Source organism: Pelophylax lessonae (genome assembly GCF_965119305.1).
Source record: "Pelophylax lessonae genome assembly, chromosome: 4".
In the NCBI taxonomy this organism is placed as follows: Eukaryota; Metazoa; Chordata; class Amphibia; order Anura; family Ranidae; genus Pelophylax; species Pelophylax lessonae.
This window is the reverse complement of record NC_138771.1, coordinates 479,860,324-479,881,395: the sequence shown is the minus strand read 5'-3', so window position 1 is coordinate 479,881,395 and position 21,072 is coordinate 479,860,324. Positions and strand designations below refer to the sequence as shown.

The 21,072-nt window shown below is 39.5% G+C and overlaps 1 protein-coding gene across 1 annotated transcript in view; it reads right to left on the bottom strand.

Moving 5' to 3' along the window:
* The window catches only part of VWF (von Willebrand factor), a 276,575-nt gene that overhangs the window by 1,195 nt on the left and 254,308 nt on the right, over positions 1-21,072 (bottom strand). Inside the window, exons 44-51 of the mRNA XM_082255011.1 lie at positions 20,193-20,327; positions 17,729-17,912; positions 16,010-16,050; positions 11,595-11,711; positions 10,026-10,124; positions 3,177-3,305; positions 2,515-2,554; positions 2,223-2,320 (exon numbers count right to left, since the gene is read on the bottom strand). Of these exons, the coding sequence (XP_082111137.1) occupies positions 2,223-2,320; positions 2,515-2,554; positions 3,177-3,305; positions 10,026-10,124; positions 11,595-11,711; positions 16,010-16,050; positions 17,729-17,912; positions 20,193-20,327 (843 nt within the window). The remainder of the gene's footprint in view (positions 1-2,222; positions 2,321-2,514; positions 2,555-3,176; positions 3,306-10,025; positions 10,125-11,594; positions 11,712-16,009; positions 16,051-17,728; positions 17,913-20,192; positions 20,328-21,072) is intronic.

Genomic DNA, 21,072 nt, shown 5'->3' with positions numbered 1-21,072 from the left:
GGACAATATGTTTTGGTCCATCTTACGCCACCAGGTTGCACCTCAGTCTGTTCAGGAGCTCAGTGATGGATGCCCTGGTCCAGATCTGGGAGGAAATACCCCAGGACACCACCTGTCGTCTCATTAGGAGCATGCTCTGACATTGTCAGGCATGCCTACAAGCATGTGGGGCCATACAAACGACTGAGTACCATTTTGAGTTGCTGCAATTAAATTTCAGCAGGCTAGGCAAAATGGACTAGCTTGCTGCATCATTTTTTCACTTTGATTTTGATTTTTCATTAAAGCATGTGGCATCCTTTTGTTCCTAATACATTACACAGTCCATATCAGTATACTGTAGATATTCAGCATGGTATTTTTCTCCATTGAGATCTGATGTGTTTTCAAAGTGTTCCTTTTATTTTTTCGAAGAAAAGTGTACAAAGGTAGAATTTGTGTACCTCTAGCACCTCTAGTCAGTGGAATTGTAAACTTCTGGGATGGTATAGCTGACACCTTCAAGTGTCTGCACATAAATCTCAGTTAGACCCACTAATGTGCAGATACCAAATTCAACCAGGAGGTAAGCGACACTTGGCCCTTCCCCATTTTCTGCAGCTCACCACTGATCAGTGATGCTGCTCACCAAGATTTCTGGGCAGTAATCAGGAATAGGAAGCAGGAAGGGGCAATATTCCTAACAAGCCGTAAAAAGTGCTTTTAAACAACCCCTCACTAACCCCTAAAGCTTCAGACACTGTGAAGACATGAATCCCTAAAGTTCATAACCAAGGTACTGAGGTCACAGTTGCTTTCTTTCTTTTTTAATGGTCGTGGAGATCTGCCAGCCTACTAATGTAAACATACAGCAGGTATTTCTAAGCTGTTGGGAAATTAATAAAATTCCAATATCAGAATCTTTGTAGTGATCTTTGAGGATAAATCACAGCACCTGAAGCTACAGAGGCAGGTGTGGACAGGCTTCTCTCCTCCTCCAACAATGTACAAAATTAATTCAGGTTTTTAGTGATGCAACCTTGTTTTACATATAGAAATTCACATATATATATAGAAATTCATATTTCTGTGTGTAGAAATTGTATCTCAATTGTCCATACTGCAGCACCACAATGGTCAGAGTTTGTAAAAAGAACTGTCTCTCGGTAATGGCAGGACTGTATTTGTAGAACATCCAACTGCCTTCAACCACCACTGGTAGCTTTTTTTAAACAACTTAATGTAACAAACAACCAATATTCACAACTCAAGTAAGTGGAGGCGATGTTTCCTGTCTAGAGTGGAGCTCCAGTAGCTCCAGTCTGCAGCCAGATACCACCAATACCACAGCGATTGGGGGTTAATGGGGGGGCCTGGCTGCCTCAGGGTCTGAGGCACACAGACACCCCCAAATTTGGATCTCAGGGCACAATGATCACTGCATGGAGCCGAGTGCCGCAATCAAGCAATCATTGGGCCTTGAGAAGCTCCGATCTCCCTGTCACAGCAGCTCACACTGAGCTGTGAGCTGAAAACAGGGGAAAAAGTTTAATTCTAAGTATTCATGTAAAGAGAACACTTTGAATTACATTCAATTAAATTAATAAAAGCCCCTTTAGCGCCCCCTTACATTTTTCACAAAATGAACCCCTTCACTGCTGTCTGATCACTGCTTGCATGCAGAAGCATCTGGCTGCAGACTAGAGCTACTGGAGCTTCACTCTAAACAGGAAACATGTGACCTCCACTTACTCGAGTTGTGTCTATTGTCTAATAAAGTTGATTCCTATCTAGAGTGGAGCTCCAGTCTGCAGCCAGACCCCTCTTGGCAGACAATGAGCATGCTACATATTTCTGGAAGGGGGTGGCAGACAGTAGTGATTGGTATTGCTCTCCAATGATCACTTGTGCTCTGGTTGGGCGTGGGCCCCAGAGACGTAAGATCCTCACTGGACCTGGCCAAAATAAACAGTGTCATGTTATATCTGTACACATTTTACATTTTCTTAGTGTGTGCCTATTGGTCATGTTGTAGAAACAGTAGACTGTAAAAGTTCATGGGGACAAAGACTGATGTGAATGGTTCTCTCAGTTAGGGCACAAAAATGGCACTTACTGACTTGAGTGTAAGCTTCAATAGCTAAATATGATAATGATCCAATCACCCAATGCTTGGGCTAAACAGTCTTTTCTGCTGGAGTATGTACTCTTTAGGCTGTATAAGTATCTGTTTTGTATCTTACCTCACAGTAGTGTATATTTAGCTGTCTTTCTGTCACACAGTCATCGACTCGTATATACTTCAGGACCCCAGCAACCTGCTTACATTCCGGTTCTTGACCTAGAATATCACATAAACATGAAAATTAATTAATCGGGTCTGCAATTTCATGAAAGAAACTAGCTTAAAGTGAACCTGTCAGCCATATCAAAGTTTCGAAAGATTTAAATAAGCTGAATCAAAATGTTTGCTTTGTAAATAATAATAGATGGTAGAAGTAGTAGAGTAATGACGGGGGTGATATGTGTACTTACATGTTTCACAGCAGGAGTCTCCAAGTTGTGTAATTTTACCCTAAAAATGAGGAACAAATCCATTTAGAAGGTATATTATTTTATGCAGTACAAGCTTGTCAGTATATAAGCAAGACCTAAGCATTTTATCACCATGAAATCTATTCAGAAACAAACACTTTAGAAAATGTCGATCTTCTGGGACAGGTGCACTCATTGGAAGATTTTCCACCATTTTCAGCTGAAATGACAACTGTATAATGTAATATTTGCCATCACTTTCTGTCCCAATATTAGTGGCCACCATGACAAACAGAAAGGGGTAATTGTTCCCACTGAGAAATATATAGCGATATTAACCTGACACCGGCTCTATAGCCCATTTCTTTCGAAAACTATAAAAAAATTGGATAATAGATATACTTTAACATTGACCTTATTCATACTAAACTTAACCCTTTGCCTCAACCTAACCCCTAACCCTAAGCTCCAGGGCAACATATAATATCCCAGTGATACTAGCAGTCAAAATACTGGTTTGGTTTTTAACACAACATGATATGTCACCATCTTTGAGGAAGATATCTAGATTAGGCAAGGAACTACTACAATTCATGTTTCACAGTTTCCTACGGAAAGTAAATTCAGTAGTTATGCTATCAATACATTTATACCACACTTACCCCTTCTGCCAAACATTTCTGATGATCAAATGGTGGGCACGTTGTCACCACAGTTTCCAGGGTCAACTCTCCTTGTTCATTAGCTTTGCAAGTGTAGGTGTTACAGCCATCCCGTATGGATTTGTTGGGCTGAACGGAAAGTGTCAATAAAAAAAACAGATTACCAGAAGTCATCACCTTTAATTACATCTCCTCATGGTATGCATATGTTGTTTCAGGGTCCCAACATCTCATCCTTTTATAACAATATATTGTTTATGAGTTTCAACATCTTATCACTTCAAATGTACACCGATGCTTTCAGTTGGACTAAAATGTAACAGTTTAAAATATATATATATTTTTTTTTCCTTAATTTACATCGTGGCGAGAGCTGGAGAATTTTGATTTCTACACCAGCAGTGTACCTGTTGTCATTGCTATAGTCATTACCATACACAATATATGTTTTGGTACTTTCATAGTTTGGAGTAAGACCAAAAGGTGGTAAATGGTTTATAGCATTTATGCATCAAAACTGCTGTTTTTATTTAAAGGATCCGAGAGTGGTATTGGGGATGCATTAGTAACAGCTGTACCTTTGTTTTTAAAACCCACTAATCCCCTGTCTTAATCCCAACATCATTAAGTGTTATGGTACAATGCCCCTTGGATGAAGCTATAAACTCCTTCTGCACTTTTTCCACCTGCTTGCAGATGGAGAATGGCCCAACACATGTCCTAAATGAATGCAGCTTTAAAGAGCCCTTCAGCTCCAGATTGGAAATGTTATACCAAGATCCTAGTAGGAGTGCTGATTGTCACTTTAAACAAGCTGCTAGCAGGTTATCAGCAAGCTTCAAGTAATGCTGAAGCCTGCTAGCAGCTTGTTTAAAGTGACAATCACTACTCCCATTAGGATCTGTGTTCAACATTAACAAACTGGAACTAATGGGCTGTTCATTTTCCTCATATACAAGGTGAAGCTCATGTGAAACAGGCCTTGGAGAAAGGAATACAAAGTGGGCTCAGGGACTCCATGGCAACTGAATAAAATGATGAAGATAACTAATGCAGAGTTGCAATAAATTGGGTCTTTTAAATCTGTCTGAAGTGCCCCTAGTATCAAGCCCATGCATACTATGTAAAAATCCATATGCATTCACAATGTTTTCTTCTTTAGGCAGCAGGCATGATTTGAGAAAGTTTACGATGCACTCTATATATATGAGGCCCCCGTGAACAGGTATCGAACACAGGCCTAAGGGAAACCGATTGGGAATCAGACTCGTCTTCGATCTCCGCACAATCTAATAGATCTAAAACATCTATTAGATCTAATCAAGATACTAGACCAAAAACAGATATGGCGACACGTAAACGAGGACAACAGGAAGGAGCCAATTACACACCACGCTCCAAAAAGCGACCTGATGAAACTTCCAAATTTCAATCATTGGGAATTGGGGGGACCCAAATTGGACAGACTGTTCGATCTGTCGAGGCACTCACACAAGATGGTTTGGAAGTACAGGACCCCTATTTGGGACCCCTGGCTCTCCAAGCGATACAAATGTTGCAACCCTTATCCACCAACACTAATCCAAGTAATCTATCCACACAGGATCTCACGTCTATTTCTCAAACACACTCACTAGGTGCTGTGGCACCTGCTTTTTCTAACACACTACCTTTAAATATACCCAGCACTACTTCTCTTAGACAAACCACTATTGATGGCCATTTTGCAGCCTCACAGGCCCAGGCCTCAAATTTTCCACTGAGCACATCACTAAACCTTCCCACCTAAAATTATCGATCATTAATTTAACCCCCTATCACTTCTCCCCCCAAGAACAAGAGGTCCTTGAACTTGGCCTCACGTTCTGCCCATCTGCTCCCATGGATAGATATGAGACCATAAAGGACGTATATATGTTCATAAGGAATTTGACGTATAAACATATTTACGATCCAGAAAGACAACGTAATATACAAGACAAAGAAATCTCAGAAAAAATAAAACATTACACAATGCAAGAATTCCGTGTTCTACGGGATTTAATTCTACTATTGGAGGAAGGCAGTCCTTCTGATTCCCAGTCCCCCAGTCAACCTATACAAACAAAGACCGTAAATCCAAGACAGGTCCCCTTCAAACCAAAATCTAATAATTTCCCTGACTTGACTACAAATCCTAACCTTTTGGCTTTTCTGACCACAGTGGTAGGTGAGATTAAAAATTGTGAGTTAAAATCAACACAAAATAATCTCTCTAAACAACAACTACAGATGCTTAACAAACTAAAGAATCATACAGACTTGGTTATCAAACCCTCAGATAAGGGTGGTAACCTAGTATTGATGACTCGGGAGGGATACGAGAGGATGTGCCTTAATATCCTCTCAAATCGTACATGGTACAAAAAGATATCTCCATCGGCTACTACAGAATTTAAAGCAGAGTATTTGGATATAATCGGACGTGCATATCAATTGGCTCTCATAGATAAGGACTGTTACAACTTTCTTAACAACAAATTTCCGAGACAGGCGACATTCTATTCACTCCCAAAAACTCATAAAAATTTAACCTCTCCACCGGGTAGGCCTATTGTATCGGGTATTGGAAGTCTAACTGAAAACGCTAGTCGCTTGGTCGACTATTATTTACTACCACACGTGGTGCGGTTACCGTCATATGTCAAGGACACACTCGAGTTTTTGAAAATGATTGAAGATATGGTGGTTCCTCCCGACGCCCTGCTCGTGACTTTGGATGTGGAGGCATTATACTCCAGTATCCCTCACGAGCAGGGCGTCGGGATGATACGCACCTTCTTATATGAGCAAGATCATCACACTTGGCCATTTTGTGATTTCATATTGGAACTCTTACTGTTTATTTTGAAACACAACTGGTTTACTTTCAACGGGTCCCACTACCTCCAGGTGCAGGGCGTGGCCATGGGCACGTGTTGTGCCCCGGCCTACGCCAACCTGTACCTGGGGGGGTGGGAGCGACAAATCACATCAGACGAAAATCTATCCCATTTCTTTTCATTCGTGGCAATTTGGTTTCGTTATATAGACGACATTTTTGTTGTCTGGACAGGTTCAAAGTCAATGCTAGATGAGTTTATTGCCCAACTAAATATAAACGACTTCAACTTGAAGTTAACATGTACCATCAGCGACTCGAGTGTTAATTTCCTTGACTTGACGGTACTCAAACATGTGGATGGACACCTGACGACTAACCTATACAGAAAGGAGACGTCAGGGAATGTAATATTACACGCGTCCAGCGCCCACCCAGGGGCGCTTATACGTAGTATTCGATACGCCCAATACATACGCCTACGGCGTAATTGTACATCTGACAGCGATTTCAAAACACAGGCTAATTACTTACGAGAACGCCTAATGGCTCGTGGATACAGTAAACGTTTGTTGAGAGCAGCTTTCAACAAAGCGTTTTCTCAAAATAGAAACAGCCTCATCTTTAGAGCCAAACCCTCAAGCACGCAACCGACAGTTAAACTAATAACCAAATACTCCTCTCATGAAAAAGTATTGAGAGATATTCTTGAACGGAACTGGCATCTTCTCCGTGATGATCCGGTTATAAACAAATATGTTGGCAAACACCCCCAAATTGTATTTAGGAGAACAAGATCTTTAAGAGATCAATTAACAACAAGCCACTATCAACCCATCAGAAATAAAGTAACCACATGTAGGGGTACTTATAAGTGTCGCAAATGCGCCCTATGCCCTTGGATAGAGGAGAATACGCAATACACCCTACCTAATGGGGAGACATTTGTTCCAAAATTCCGAGCTGACTGTAGTACCCGTGGAGTGGTATACATGATGCATTGTGCCTGCGGCATGTTCTATATAGGTAAAACTATAAGAGAGCTCCGCCAGAGGATAAATGATCATGTGTACGTATCAGCAGGGGGAAGGATGATCACGCCCGTAAGCAGACACCTTGACCTATACCACAGGTTCAATCCCAGAAAGGCAAGATTTTATGTGCTTGAGGTTATTCCTCAAGATCCTCGAGGTGGCAACTGGGACAAAAAAATTCTCCAGAGAGAGACTCTCTGGATAGAGCGTCTCAAAGCCACATATAGACCTGGTTTGAACGAGACACAGTCGTACAAACCCTTTCTATGAAGGCTTTTTTGTTTACCTAGTGCCAATAGATCTAATTGATCTTGAGTAGCATATTCTGGTTACGAGAATGGCCCTCTGTGGGATATGTGGGTCGGGGTGTCTGCTTGGTTTTTGGCGTGGTCATCCTCCCCCTGTACATTTAACTATCCCGATACCTCTTTACACTAACGAGGTTCTTTGGCACATATACCTCTCTTCTGTTCCTAATATACAACAAATAGTCCTTTGTGTTATAATCCCTTTCTCATCAACATTATGATCTTAAGGATTTGTGATAAGTCAAAAAATGCAACTTTTTCTTGGGGTTGGAAGTATGGAAGTGTCTCTAGTAGGGGGCAGTTCAGCCCCTGTTCTTCCATTAGGGCTATTACTATTGAACGCCCTTACTAGTGGTTAATGTCATAAAAAATAAACATGGTTACATAATAATTTTTGATAAACAAATATATTACCGATATATATTTCCTGGCTTATCAGGAACATTCTTGTACCTTAGTGAAATATGCTTTTATATCTGTATTTTTAAGTATATAATTTCTGTCTTGTTGTGTTGTTTTTTCATTTCAGGCAATTAGAATTCTCATGTAATTGCGGACCGATCCTGTGGGGGCAGTGTGGGTAAGCATGGAGGTCGGCCTCATCAGTGAGATATGTGCGGCCAGATAGGCCGCAGGTTGGTTCCGCCCTTTCCGGGCGGAACTTCCTGTGGCACCAGAGCGGACTACGGAGGCATTTCCTGCCTCTGTGTGATCTGCACACACCTGTGACAGAGCTGAGAGCTTCGCTGGGGTGTCCCCGCGTTTGCTCTCGAGCGATGTCCGGTGGGAGTGGCCGGGGCGGTGACGTCTTCTGACGAACCGCCCGGGATCCACGCCATTTAGGGCGCCAGTTACAAGCCCTGGTATGGTGGAGGTTTCCCCATCCGGTGAGGACTGTGCGGAAGCTGGGAACAGCGTGGCAAGGGGTAAGCTTTATATGGCTAGCAACAATACCTTAACATTACACTCTATGATACCTGGGAATTTACTTTAATCTTACTGTGCTTAACAGCCGACATACAAGCAGAGGAGACATGCTCCCTACATTAAGCTCTGGTCCTTTCCAAGTTTGGTGAGCCGTGCTAAGGTGTCTGTTTATGTCTGGGATTCTTTTACTGCATAGAGATCTACTATACTGGGTGGCACTCTATATATCTACCTCTATATTTACTACCTATGTTTATTTTAAGCACGCCTTGTATGTACTCATTTTGGACCCTATGTGGCAACTGCCTAGGTATATGTAACCCTGATCTCTCTCCCATTATTATGGAGGAAGGTGGGCTGGATACCAAATTGACTACACACACATATCTACATATGTATATAAAAGCAAATCAATATACACGATATGTATTTCACTATAGGGGTAGCCCACAGACGAATGGGTAAACTCTGTATGTCGGTGTACAATCGTTTAAAAACGCATGGCATTTGCCCATTTTTATGGTCCAAAATGATTGTATGTCTATTCTTTTGCCCCCTTTTGAGGCAGATAGTCTATGGGCTTTAGAGGTACTTACACACTCTTATAATATGCATGAGGCACACTTATTTTATCACTTTGGAACACTTGAGTTCATGGGTCTAGCACTTTTATGGGCTTTCCCTTAAAGCGATATCATACAGTAAAAATGCCCACTATTCTGAGAAATATTATTCTTTTGCTCTCATCCATTCAGATAAGAGACATGGAGTGATCACCCTCACTACTATGTCACTATACATTGCCTATGTTTGAGCTTCCTAAAATGCACAGTCCTCCTCGTTAAAGAATTCTCTATGGAAATTGAGATATGTGCCTGATTACTATATGTACAGGTATGTATACATTTTTCGTCCATATACTAGGTATATAAACAGGATATATATGCTGATACTATAACTACAGCATGGATCCCCACATATACTCACTATTGGCAGTCTCCATTGCTCCCCCTAAACCCCTTTAGTGTCTGAATGCAATCTAAGACCCAATGTCATATTGTGTTGATATTGTAAAAGTAGAAGGACCTATTTGAGATGTATAATGTGATTGTATGTAATTAAAAGGAGAAATAAATGATATGTAATTGTAATTATAACATACTGAAAATGAGGTAACATATACATGTAATTTATCTAAACACTGTTATTTTCCACACAGACAAAAGAAATGATATGCTCCAGACGAAGCTTTTTTGTCTAAGAAAGCGAAACATGTCGAGCAAAGGTCATATGTTACATGGTGAATGTTAACTTATACTCTCAGGTGACCCCGCCGACCGGCACCATACTACTTGGGTGTCCGCTGGCGGCTCTCTTCTGATATTGAGTAATACGTTTCCAAGAATTAGATGACTACTAATGATCTTGTACTCTGAACTGTATGTAAATTACTTCTATAAGTTCTATGTACTGAGATATTGTACAACATAGACCATTGTTTGGTCTCACTGTGTCTTCAATACACAATTATCTGCCTGTATTTTTCCATGATTTTAAAATATTTAGTTTTTTGTTGAATAAAATAATTTTTTTAAAAAAACTCTTGTGCCCGAAATCCCTGTTTCCCAATCCTTCCAAATATATATATGGATGTATAAACATAGCGCGGCTCTCCTTTTTTTCTTATCAAACTGATTTTACTTAAGGGACGCAGAATTACCTCTATATTAACTGGATTTCCATTCTTCATCATGATGGTGCAGGACATCAAGATACATTTGCCACAACAGGCGCCTTTAACTTTTTGCAAAACAGTATTCTGTAATAAAAGAAGGCAACAAGTTTAATCTAGAATAACGTTCACGTGTTTGTGATTAGGGGCATCTCCAGTGGTGGGTTCTTCTCCACATGCAGTTGGGCTTTAAGTGAATTTCTTGCTTTACTTTCTATGGGCAAGTACTAGAATATGGTGCAGAGGGCCTGGTTCCCTATGTGATTAAAAGGTTCAGCAATTTTGAAGCATAGAGCAATCTGAGCAGCTTTCACCTTTCCCTCCATAAAGGAGTCCAGCTGTGATTTATCATTAAGCATTAGGCAATAGCAATATGCTTGTAAATATAGTCTTAGACTTTGGCTATAACCAATCTTTCTAAAGGCTTTGCATTAGATAATGTTTTTTATTATTTAAAGGTTTCTTGGACTCCATATTACAGTAGTCATCATGCAGATACCACTGCATCTCCCAACTCCCCCAAAAAAATTTGGCAACACAATAATTGCCATCTCCATGCTCCACGCCTTCTACTGTCCTGCACCGCTGCTCACTTCCTGTGAGCCTAGACAGTCATGGAAACAACCCTTGGTGGTGTGTCAACATGCATTCTCATGTCACTAAATGAGCACTGTTCTCTTGAGCATTCAGGACCCCTCACTGCCAATGCCAGAAAGGTATTTGTAAAACACAAATTAAAAACAAGGGTGGGGCACAGAGTCCTGACGAAGAAGTATCTATTTCCATCTTAGTGTTATTTGCCTGGTTGTCTGGCTTCAATACTTTGAGACCCTTACCTGAACAACTATACAGCTCAGGATATTTAGAGTGAAGTCCTAACTACAAATCTGCATACAGTGAGTGTGCAGTACTGGATCACCATGACAGCCAGTAAACTAGTAATATTAAAAAACAAGCTACCAGTGGAAGCCTCAATTCTTACTCACTACAGGTTTCCTTTAAGGGTCAGGGGATAGGGTATAGACAAGGCTAAATTGTTACATTCCCAAACCAATCTGATTTTCTCCCTTGTGGTAGCCTGTTTCTTAAAAGTTTTACAAGAGTAAAAACTGTGCATAACTGTAAATAACAAAAGGCAAATGGTAGCCCAAATGTAATATTTTTTTTAACCTAGTTGTCAATATCGTCAAGCAGCTTTGCACATCTTGGCAGCAGCTGCATCCATTGGTAGTTAGTCTAGCAACTACATTCTGCTAAAAAGCAATAAATATAGCACTAGATTCTGAAAGGTGTTTTGTATACTGACTTGCCTTTTTTGAACCACTCTCATTCAAGACTGAGCATGACAGATTGTAAAAATCCAATTCTGACTGGTGGCTGTGGGAAACACAGATTTTTTGACTTTGTAAAAAATAAACATTTGTGTCATTCTCAAAACTTTTGGCCAGGGCTGTAGACAATATTTGCTTATTTCGGAGTTCAGCTTTAAGACACTACCCAAAATGATGAGTAAGCATTATGTCATTATGAATTAATCATTTATTACATATTCCTTACCCGTGGACAAGGATCACATGTAGTCCGTTGGCAGGACAGTTTATAAGTTAGACTTGGTCTTCTGGAAATGCTACATTCACAGGAGGAGCATTCATCTAGCAATAACGTCTTCTCAGGCTGAAAAATAAAGTATAAAATGCTAAAGCACAGACCGCACACAAATTTCCAACACCAGTAACTTGTAAGTAAGTTTTTATTACCAATATGTGCAGACACAATTGGGTTGATTTACTAAAACTGGAGAGTTCAAAATCTGGTGCAGCTCTTCATAGAAACCAATCAGCTTCCAGGTTTTATTTTAGTCAAAGCTTAGGCTGGCCATACATTATACAATTTGTATGGTTTGGTATGTATTTGTGTTTGGATTTGACCTCGTATTATATGGTTTTGGTAAATCTAAAGGAAATTTGGACAAGAAAATTGTATAATGTATTGGTCAGCCTTAAGCCTAGTAGACACACAACTAATTTCCACCGACCGGTCGTCCATCTTTTGTCCAGAGTGGTGTTTTGTTGGTTGGAATGTGCCTAGACTGCACACAAATTTTCCTGCACGACAAAATTCTATTTCAGAAGTGATGTCATGTGTTGGATTGCTTTCTTTGTGTTCTTTCTTCTCTGAGCATGCCCAGACTTGCTTATAAGATTTTTCCCTGTCGAAATCTGTACTGACTGCACGAAAATCGGAAGTGTTTTGACGGAGGACAAAAATTTTATAGCCTGCAAACCAGATTTTTTTCAGCCGAAAAGTCGGAGTCGGTTGTCGGAAGCATCATACTAACAAGCCGAAAATCGGCAGATCGGTCGTCGGAAGAAAATTCCCGGCCGAATTTTGACTCGTGTGTACGGGCCTTTAGTTGAACAAGCTGAAGTTAGAAGCTGATTGGCTACCATGTACAGCTGTACCAAATTTTGCAGTCTCCAGGTTTAGTAAATTAACCCCAAACAACGCGTCATTACACTTCTGGATTAAAACAAATGACATAGATGTGTAAGTGAGATCAACTTTGATTTAAAATATTGAAATAGCCATTTTTTTTAGATGTATAGCGCCGGCTCTATGTGACCAGGTAATATTTCACTAATGTGTGTAATATGTGTGAAAAACATATTTGTTACACATACATATATCTAGAAAAAATCACGGCCGCATAGTTTATGGGCAGGTTTCCATAAGTTAAAATGACGATTTACTCACTTCCTGCTACCAATTATCATTTGGAAGGAGGGGCTGAATAGATTGGGTATTGATACTACTTGCAAAATGGCACACGCTAGCTTCCTTATGATGCCTACTATAGGTGAACAGCGTAGAAATGGACTAGTGGTGCTTGACATCACATCCGGCCCTTCCTGTTGGTAAAATGTATACCCTGGCTCAGACAAGCAGAGCGGCTGCGTTCTATGGTGCTTGCATATGTTGAATGTACTAGGTTCCGGTATTAATTGCACAATTAAATGTGAGTTTGATTTATTGCAGTTTTAAGGAGATATTTTTTATCTTAATAAATTTGTTTCTTGATCTTGCCATTTTTTCATAAAAGGGACACTGTGGATCTTTGGTGAATTATCCATTATACCAGTGGCATATTAAAGGATTGTGGATATAAGCACTATCAGACCCATTTAGAAATAAATGCATCTCGGAGCTCTGGTGAGTGCATGAGTGGTTTGGATCACGTTTGGAAATAACCTCACTGAATAACTTTGGACTATTAATGGGAACACAAATAGAGTGTAATTACACTAAATATTGGTTCATCACATTGGACTTTCATTGGATTTTCTATCTTCACTGATTTATGCTTTAATATAGAAAACACTTTTTAATTGGCCTTTATATACTGTATATTAATTTATGTTGTGTTTAGATATAGATTTTTTATCATACTTTATGGTAGGTAGTCTTTTTTTGCTCATTACAGCTTTGCAACACTACACAGTGCTTCGGGGAAAGTTCACACTAAAGGGCCATACACACTATAAGATTTTCTGAAGACTTTTTCCTTTAGACTTACCAAAACCATATAATATGAGGTCAGACCTAAACACTTTCAATTTGTATGCAATCTGGCAGGCCCTTGCACTACATAGAAACGGTAAATCTGAAGGAAATCTAACCACAAAAGTTGGATAGTGTGTATCCAGCTTAAGTGTAGTGACTGCTGTTTTTTGCACCAAATAAATGCCACACATCTCAAGAGCACAGAGAAAACAATTCTTTTCTTTGGGTATCATTTACACCGCAATACCAGTGTGTTGTAAGTAAAAATATAAAAATATAGACATGCTGAATTTTCCCCAGCGCAGTGGTCAGGCCTACATGTCACTGCACTGCAGCACAATGCATTGACACTTTAAAGAAAGAAATAGAAAAGTAAGCAGTACAATGCACTAAAACATCACACCTCTTCCTATCAGAGTTGATACTGACAATTGCCCACATAGTAAACTCTGCACTTTACTGCATACGCAGTGCTTACTGATCCTGTGCTGTCTAGGTGTCCTATGCAACAGAGAAATGTTCACAGGACAAAAGGTACGGAACACAATTCATTCTACATAATGACTGGTACAGGTATGGCCACCTGAGAAAGCCTCTCTCCGGGGAATGAGGCTGCCTTCCCTAGCAACCAAACATCTGCTGCCAATCTTAATTACTCCCTTGATCTGTGTTATTAAGTTCCGCAATCTTATTTTTAGTTGAAAAAAAAATTAATTTCCAAACAACATGGCCAAGCAGTTGCATAGTGTTTTTTTACCAAGGTTTCACCAGGAAAGGAAAGCCCAGATTTCTAGGTAAACTGCCCATGTAGCAAACCCCTTTTTAATTTTAGAAACCCCATTACTACTGTGTGAAAAACAGCTTACTCTCCAGGTGTTGTCATGTCTCTAAGTGCTATGTTTTCATGCAAGAATATTAATCATAGCCATTGTGTGTGGCCACTTCTCTTCCTTGGTTTGTCACGCCTGACAGGTCTATACCAGGAAAAAGCTCCCTTGACACAACAGATGCTTCTGTTGTTCATTGTGCGGTGTGTTTTCAGTTGATGTCCCTTCTGAGCAAACCTGTAGCCTGCAGGATAACACTTCTAAAGCTGGCCATTTACAGGTTGATTTTTTATTTTTTTTGGTTCTGCCAGCAGGCTGAACGAAAAAAACAAAAAACGAACAGATTCCTACATCCACACAAATTGACATTGTAATCTAATAGCAGGACTCATCACAGTCAGAATACACTGATCAGCGCCTGCAGCTAATTGACTGTAGCTGCTGATCAACAAAGTTTTCCATCATGTCCATCATGAATGACTTCTGTCAAGCAGGGAGGGCCACGCGCTGAAAGGAATTCGCCTAGCACTTGCTGAACTGGTCGAATTTTTATCCATTTATGGCCAGCTTTGGGCAGCATATACACATGGACAGAAGAATGTTTAATCATTTTTATTTCAGTGTTTTTGCATGTGTATACAAGCATTTTAGAGGTATATTTTAAGCGTTTTACGTGTATTCAAGCGTTAGGCAATTTTGTTTTAGGCAATGGAAAACACAAGGGGGAGGAGACCAGTTCTTATAGGCTTAAAACGCCTAAAATGTGCATGAAGAAATTGCTCACAAATGCTTAATTCGAGCATGTACAGGTGTTCCCACTGGAGTCCATGTGGCTATAAATGCCAAAATTTGCCACAAAAGTAGCTCACGTAGCTTTTGGAGCAACAGAAGTTGAGCTGCAGGCATCTAATTTGTGAACATCCGCCACTGATATACAAAATGCTTATCTGTGAATGTAGCCTTAATCTTGCATTCACACCTTAAGGAAAGCACATTCCTGGTGATTTTAACCCTTTTTTTAGGTGTATAACAGGTGTTTTACATGCGTTTTTACACAAGTACCAAGCCTTGGGAAAATGAGAGGAGAGCAGGTTTATAGGAGGAGAGGAGTTCTTCAGATATAAAAAAAAATGCATGAAATCATGCATATCATATTTTTACATGCACTCCTAATGAAGATTATAGGAGCAAAAACAGCTGAATACTCTCAATGGAAAAAAATAAAAAAACCGCAAATACTTTTTTGTGAGTGTAGGGTGGAGAGCATAAAGTGACCGATTGTGAAAAAGAACAATTGGAAAGAATGAGATTCTGCATGGTGAGCACAGTCAGGCATAGGGAAAAGAGCAGAAAAAACACTAAAGTGTGATTGGTGGCTCACTGGCATAATAGGAACCTCAAGGTACATGTACTGTAAATCTCACAAAAAAAAAAAAAAAAAAAAAGTGTCATTTTAAAAAGTGCATAGTTTGCAACTAAAAACTATTTAATAGCAATAATATGAATTGTATATCCCCAAACTGTTTCTGCCTTTTTTATCCAGTGAACAGATTACTTTTTCATTAATTATAAAGCTTTTCTTACCCCAATAATAGTTCCATTGAGAAGACAGCCCGGGATGCGATCTGAAAAATACAGATTATAATTTTAAAACATTTTACTCAGTACAATTAAGAACAGTACAGGGTCCTCTAGGCAATGGCATCAAAGTGTACCCCTGGCCTGAAATGAATGGAGCTTACATGTCCACTCCCTTTGTGACTGAGCTGGTGTAGGGAGCAGAAATGACATGCCATAAAGTGAGGTAGAGATGGTTTTGTAACAATGGGCATGGTAAACAAAGAGCCAGATTTTTATTAATATTATGCTAACCAAATTTGTTGTTAGGAATAAAAGTAGTTTATAAATCATCCATACTGCAGTTTTTTTCTGCGATCTCCCACCTATGGCTGGGATGTCAGTTTGACAGCTTGGTCCTAAGACAGCTAAGGTGACACAGGAGAGGCTTCCTCCCCAGCTGGGCACTCTTTGGACTGCATATAAATTAGTCTTGATCAAGAGAGGCTCAAAGTAAACAAATAGGTGGAGGGCTACATGACAAGGGGGACAGAGAAAGCAGGGTAGGATAGGGTAAATTCAAGACAGCAGAAGAGTGTATGCTACTTACTAGGATTGGTCAATTTGTAGAGAGTAGGAGTGCTGCGGGGGGTATAAAGGATGGGATCTGGAGAGGCGGCAAAGCCGTTGGATCCCTTTTAGTTGCATTGGATCTCTTTTAGTGTTGGTCATAATGTCATAGCGTTTAAAGTCTTTGAAGACGTTCAGATTTTCTGTAATAGTTCATAGTAGGGACTCATCTAAGGCATGGAGTTCTCTGTTGTATCCCAGTTAATGGTGGGTTAACTGGGAAATTTTAACTAGGAGGTATCTGCACAATGGTAGATTGTCCCCAAGCCGGTGTAGTGCGGCTGGGGATCTTAAAGTAGTCATGCAGACACAAACTTGATGTTGGTTTGTTAGGCCTCCTAAGATCGGCAACCCTTATGTTATGGGTATTTGATTATGATTATTATTGTTTCTGTTTTAAGATATGTTATTTTTGGGTATTTGTTATATAAATGGCCACTACAGCCATATTGGTATTTTTCTCATTATTTGGTTACAAGGGGGATAATTCAGGGGTAGGTAGTGGTACCTTTTGCTAAGGGGTTATGAACATTAGTTTTAATCAACAATTTGGCTTTTTATGTATAGCTATTTCTATGTAAATGACTTATCCATTTCCCCAATCTCTAAGAAATGACAGATATGGGCATCTTGTGGTAATGATGTCCCAATTACCAAGTAATATATTTCATCTGAACTACTGGTTTTTACATCAACTACCGTGAAGGGAGTCTGTCATTTTCACAAAATCACTGTAATGCATAACTGTGTGCTAACCAAAAAAAAGCTTTAACTGCTCAAGTTACTGGTCTGTGAACTCCCACAGATCAGATGATGATCAATAGATGGGACTTTGATTGATTTTGAACACAACACCCTCTCAGACAGGGGCAAAAACGGGGGCAAATATGTATGTGCAGCCAGCATCAGATCCCTGGCTAAAAATAAAATGGTTTCTTGTTGTGTAAATTGTCTGCTATGAGCTTACCAACATATTGATGATAACATAGTAGTCCTTTCATTTTTGTATCATTTAAAAACAAAATGGAATAAATCAGAGATCTTTTTAACAAATATTTGTCTCCCCCACAAACTAGTTGTTAAAAGGTACCAGATATGAAAAAAATGGAGACTCACCACAACGGCAAGTGGGACAGCACTCTGCTCCACGAACGCACTTCAGTTCATACCCGGTTGGGCAGTTCTGGGTCTCAATGTCAGAGCAGGACACATTCTTCTGAAGAGTAAACACTTCTCCATTCATTTGTGTGCATTCATTAAAGATGCAAGGATCCAATGGAGACGTCCACCGCGCACCAACCTGCAGCAGGCCAAAATTACTAATGTAGAGGTGGAATTTACATGATTCTATTTCCCTCAGCTTGTATAATACCGCATGATGGGCTGTTTTGTTAAATATTATCATATGATTAAATATGTGTGTGTATATATATATATATATATATATATATATATATATATATATATATATATATATATATATATTGTATATATACTATCTATATACTGAATGTATATCAATCATTTGTTGCAGTCCTATAAAATTCACATTACTAGCAACTACAATAAAATATTACAATGCCCACTATAGTTAACCAACACAAATCAGGGTAGCAGGTACACTAGGAAAGGCGCTTTCTGGTATGTCCACAAACCCAGAGCTCCACTCATCTTCAACAAGGTAGTGGTAACACCAATATGCAAGTGGGCAGTGACAGATGTCAGTACCTTCTACAAGACACTGTGGGACAGTCTTAAATGTTAGACCCACAAAAGTAACGGAACTGGGTATTGTGCACTTGCTATGGCTAAATATGGGATAAGCTTGAATGCAATGCTTACATTTCCCTATTATGTTTTAGTTCAATATGGTTATTTTATATTTGTCTTTCAGGGTAAAAAGCACACCTGTAACATGTTTATACATCGTTATAATTGTACAAAATATCCAAAAGGCATCAGTAGAACATGACCTTAAAGTGATAACAAATGACTATAAAAGACCAATAGGTAGGGGGGAGAGGTAGGGACTGATCAGCCCTCTAAATGCCCTAAAAGTGGAGAAGGTCCACATCAAAACCATGAAGTAGAAAGTGTGGAGACAAGGAGTACCATACTACAAAATACTTGTCTATTTTATCTGCCAACTGAGTATCAAATTTTTCATGTAATATTACTTAGGCGATACTAAATTTAAATTTCAATAAAGAAGGAGTAACAATCTTTCTACCCACCTATGTTTTATATTAAGATGTTGAATGGTATCCTGAATCTAACTGATTCATACAATGGTATGGGGATTTGGGGATCCAGGAGCTCTTTTCTAGGGAAGGTAATTTCAAGTGCTTATTGGGAACCTCTTCATAGGTTTTCTAGAAGGCCCCACGACGCCCATATAGTCGTCTAATCATAATGAGGGTATACAAAGAAAGGGTAGAAAGAAGAAAGAGAGAGAGAAAAAAAAATTGGAGGGGAGGGGTGCCACCGGCAGGGCACAATGTTGTGAAGAAGGGGTAAAACTGTAATCAATCTGACCCCGTCAGATAAAGAACGGCAGAGACCGAAGGCACGTCTATGACATCAGTACGGTTCTTCAACTAATAGACAATTATTCGACAGGAAAACTTAATAATTTCATGGACCAGCGACCAAAAGACATTGAAAGATGGGGGTCAACTAGAAAATGTGTAATAGCTCTCCCCTATCCTGCCCGCATCTCCAACAAGTTTTAGATTCCATAGGATACATAATATGAAGGGGTACAGTAACATTGGGTTACAATTTTATATTCTGATTCCTGGAACCTATATTGGAGATGGAAGATTTGTGACACCTTATTTTAAGAGATCATAGAAAAGAGCAAGGTATAGCTCCATGCCTTTCACTATTTTAAGTTATTTTAAACAGAGCATGTTTCTTGTTAGTACCCCAAAACTAAAACAGTAACGATAAAAGCTGAGACAGTTGGGACATAAAAGAATCCAAAGGAAGACCAAGCTTTATCAAAAGACACCTACTCTTCCAAAATATATTTTTCACATTATTCCATCTCTTTGATCTGAGTTTCCTTCATACTTGCTTACACTGAGATACATGCATGCCCTTAAAGTGGACTTAACCTCAAAAAGTAAGATTTATGTTACAGGGAACATATAGAAATGTTAACAGTGCCTAAACTATACCCTTAAAATATACCTTTTATCTTGAATTCCTCCTGAAAACTAGCGGTGGACTTCTTGGGATTTGAACATACCTAGTAACTCCTTTGCCTACAGTCCTGTAGCTATAAATCTACAGCATGAGATCCAAGGCAGTGTGCCCTCCTACTGCAAATCTCATGGGATTTGTATTGAGATTTGGTGATCCGACTACAGTGCTTCTCACTGTTTTCCTTGCTGAAGGCTCTGACACGAAGTAAAACCCAGAGCCTCTACCAAGATGACAGTCAATAATAGGGAAAGATCAAGTGCGGGGAGCCTTTGGCAACATTGATGACTAGTCCTTTACCCTCTGTTTGCCTTTTTGAGCAAAACTTCCAGGGTTTTGTTTCTCATTAAAAATCAAAAATAAATTTACTTACACTATAAAAACGGCTTGTGGTCTCAGATTCATCAAAATCTCCTTTATTTCCTTCAAAGTGAGGCATCTCTTGTTCACACACTGCCCGCTTACATGTCCCACAACACTCATTTTCCTTGGTCACATATCTGAAACCCTAAAAAGAGATTGAAGCTTATTAGTGAAAAAAAAAAATCTGATTTCATACTGACTGCCTTCAACAAGTTATACTTTTTCACAAAATAGCCTCTTTAAATTCAAGGAGCAGGTACTACATGGTATTACAGTATATCCATTATATGCACGGTTTTAGTTTAGTAGTTTTTATTCTCTGTCTTCTTTATAGGCCCAGATTTATCAAGCTGTACAAGCATTTAAAGCACCTTAAAGTGCACCTAAGGTATGCTAAGGTGGCTTTTCAACCAGTACTATGCTATGTCATTTTATGCTGGTGTACTTTATAAAATGATTAAGGAGAGAAGTCTCTGTTAAAATGCTTTTAGATTTTTCATAATACAAAAGTTATTCCTTCATTCTAGATTCCACTCTTTTTATATTTCTATCATGACTAAAGCCATGTATTCTCCACCATTTGCCTTAAAAGATAACATAACAAAGCAGATTTCTGCTGCAAAACTCTCCTTCAATCTGGAGCTGTCCCATGCAATACTACTTTCTTTAGGGTAGAAAGGTATCATGGCCAGCATTATTCAACCCCACCTCCTCTGTGCCCAGGCTGTTAGAGACCCATCCCTGGCCTGTAACTGGACAGTGAAGGAGAAACAGTGATAAAATCATCTTTCTGTCACTCTTCTTTCTCCTCTTATCAACATGCTCCTTGTCAGTGCATGAACTGATTGGTAGGTGGTGCTGCTTCTTTCTCACTCTTTTTGAGCTCTGGT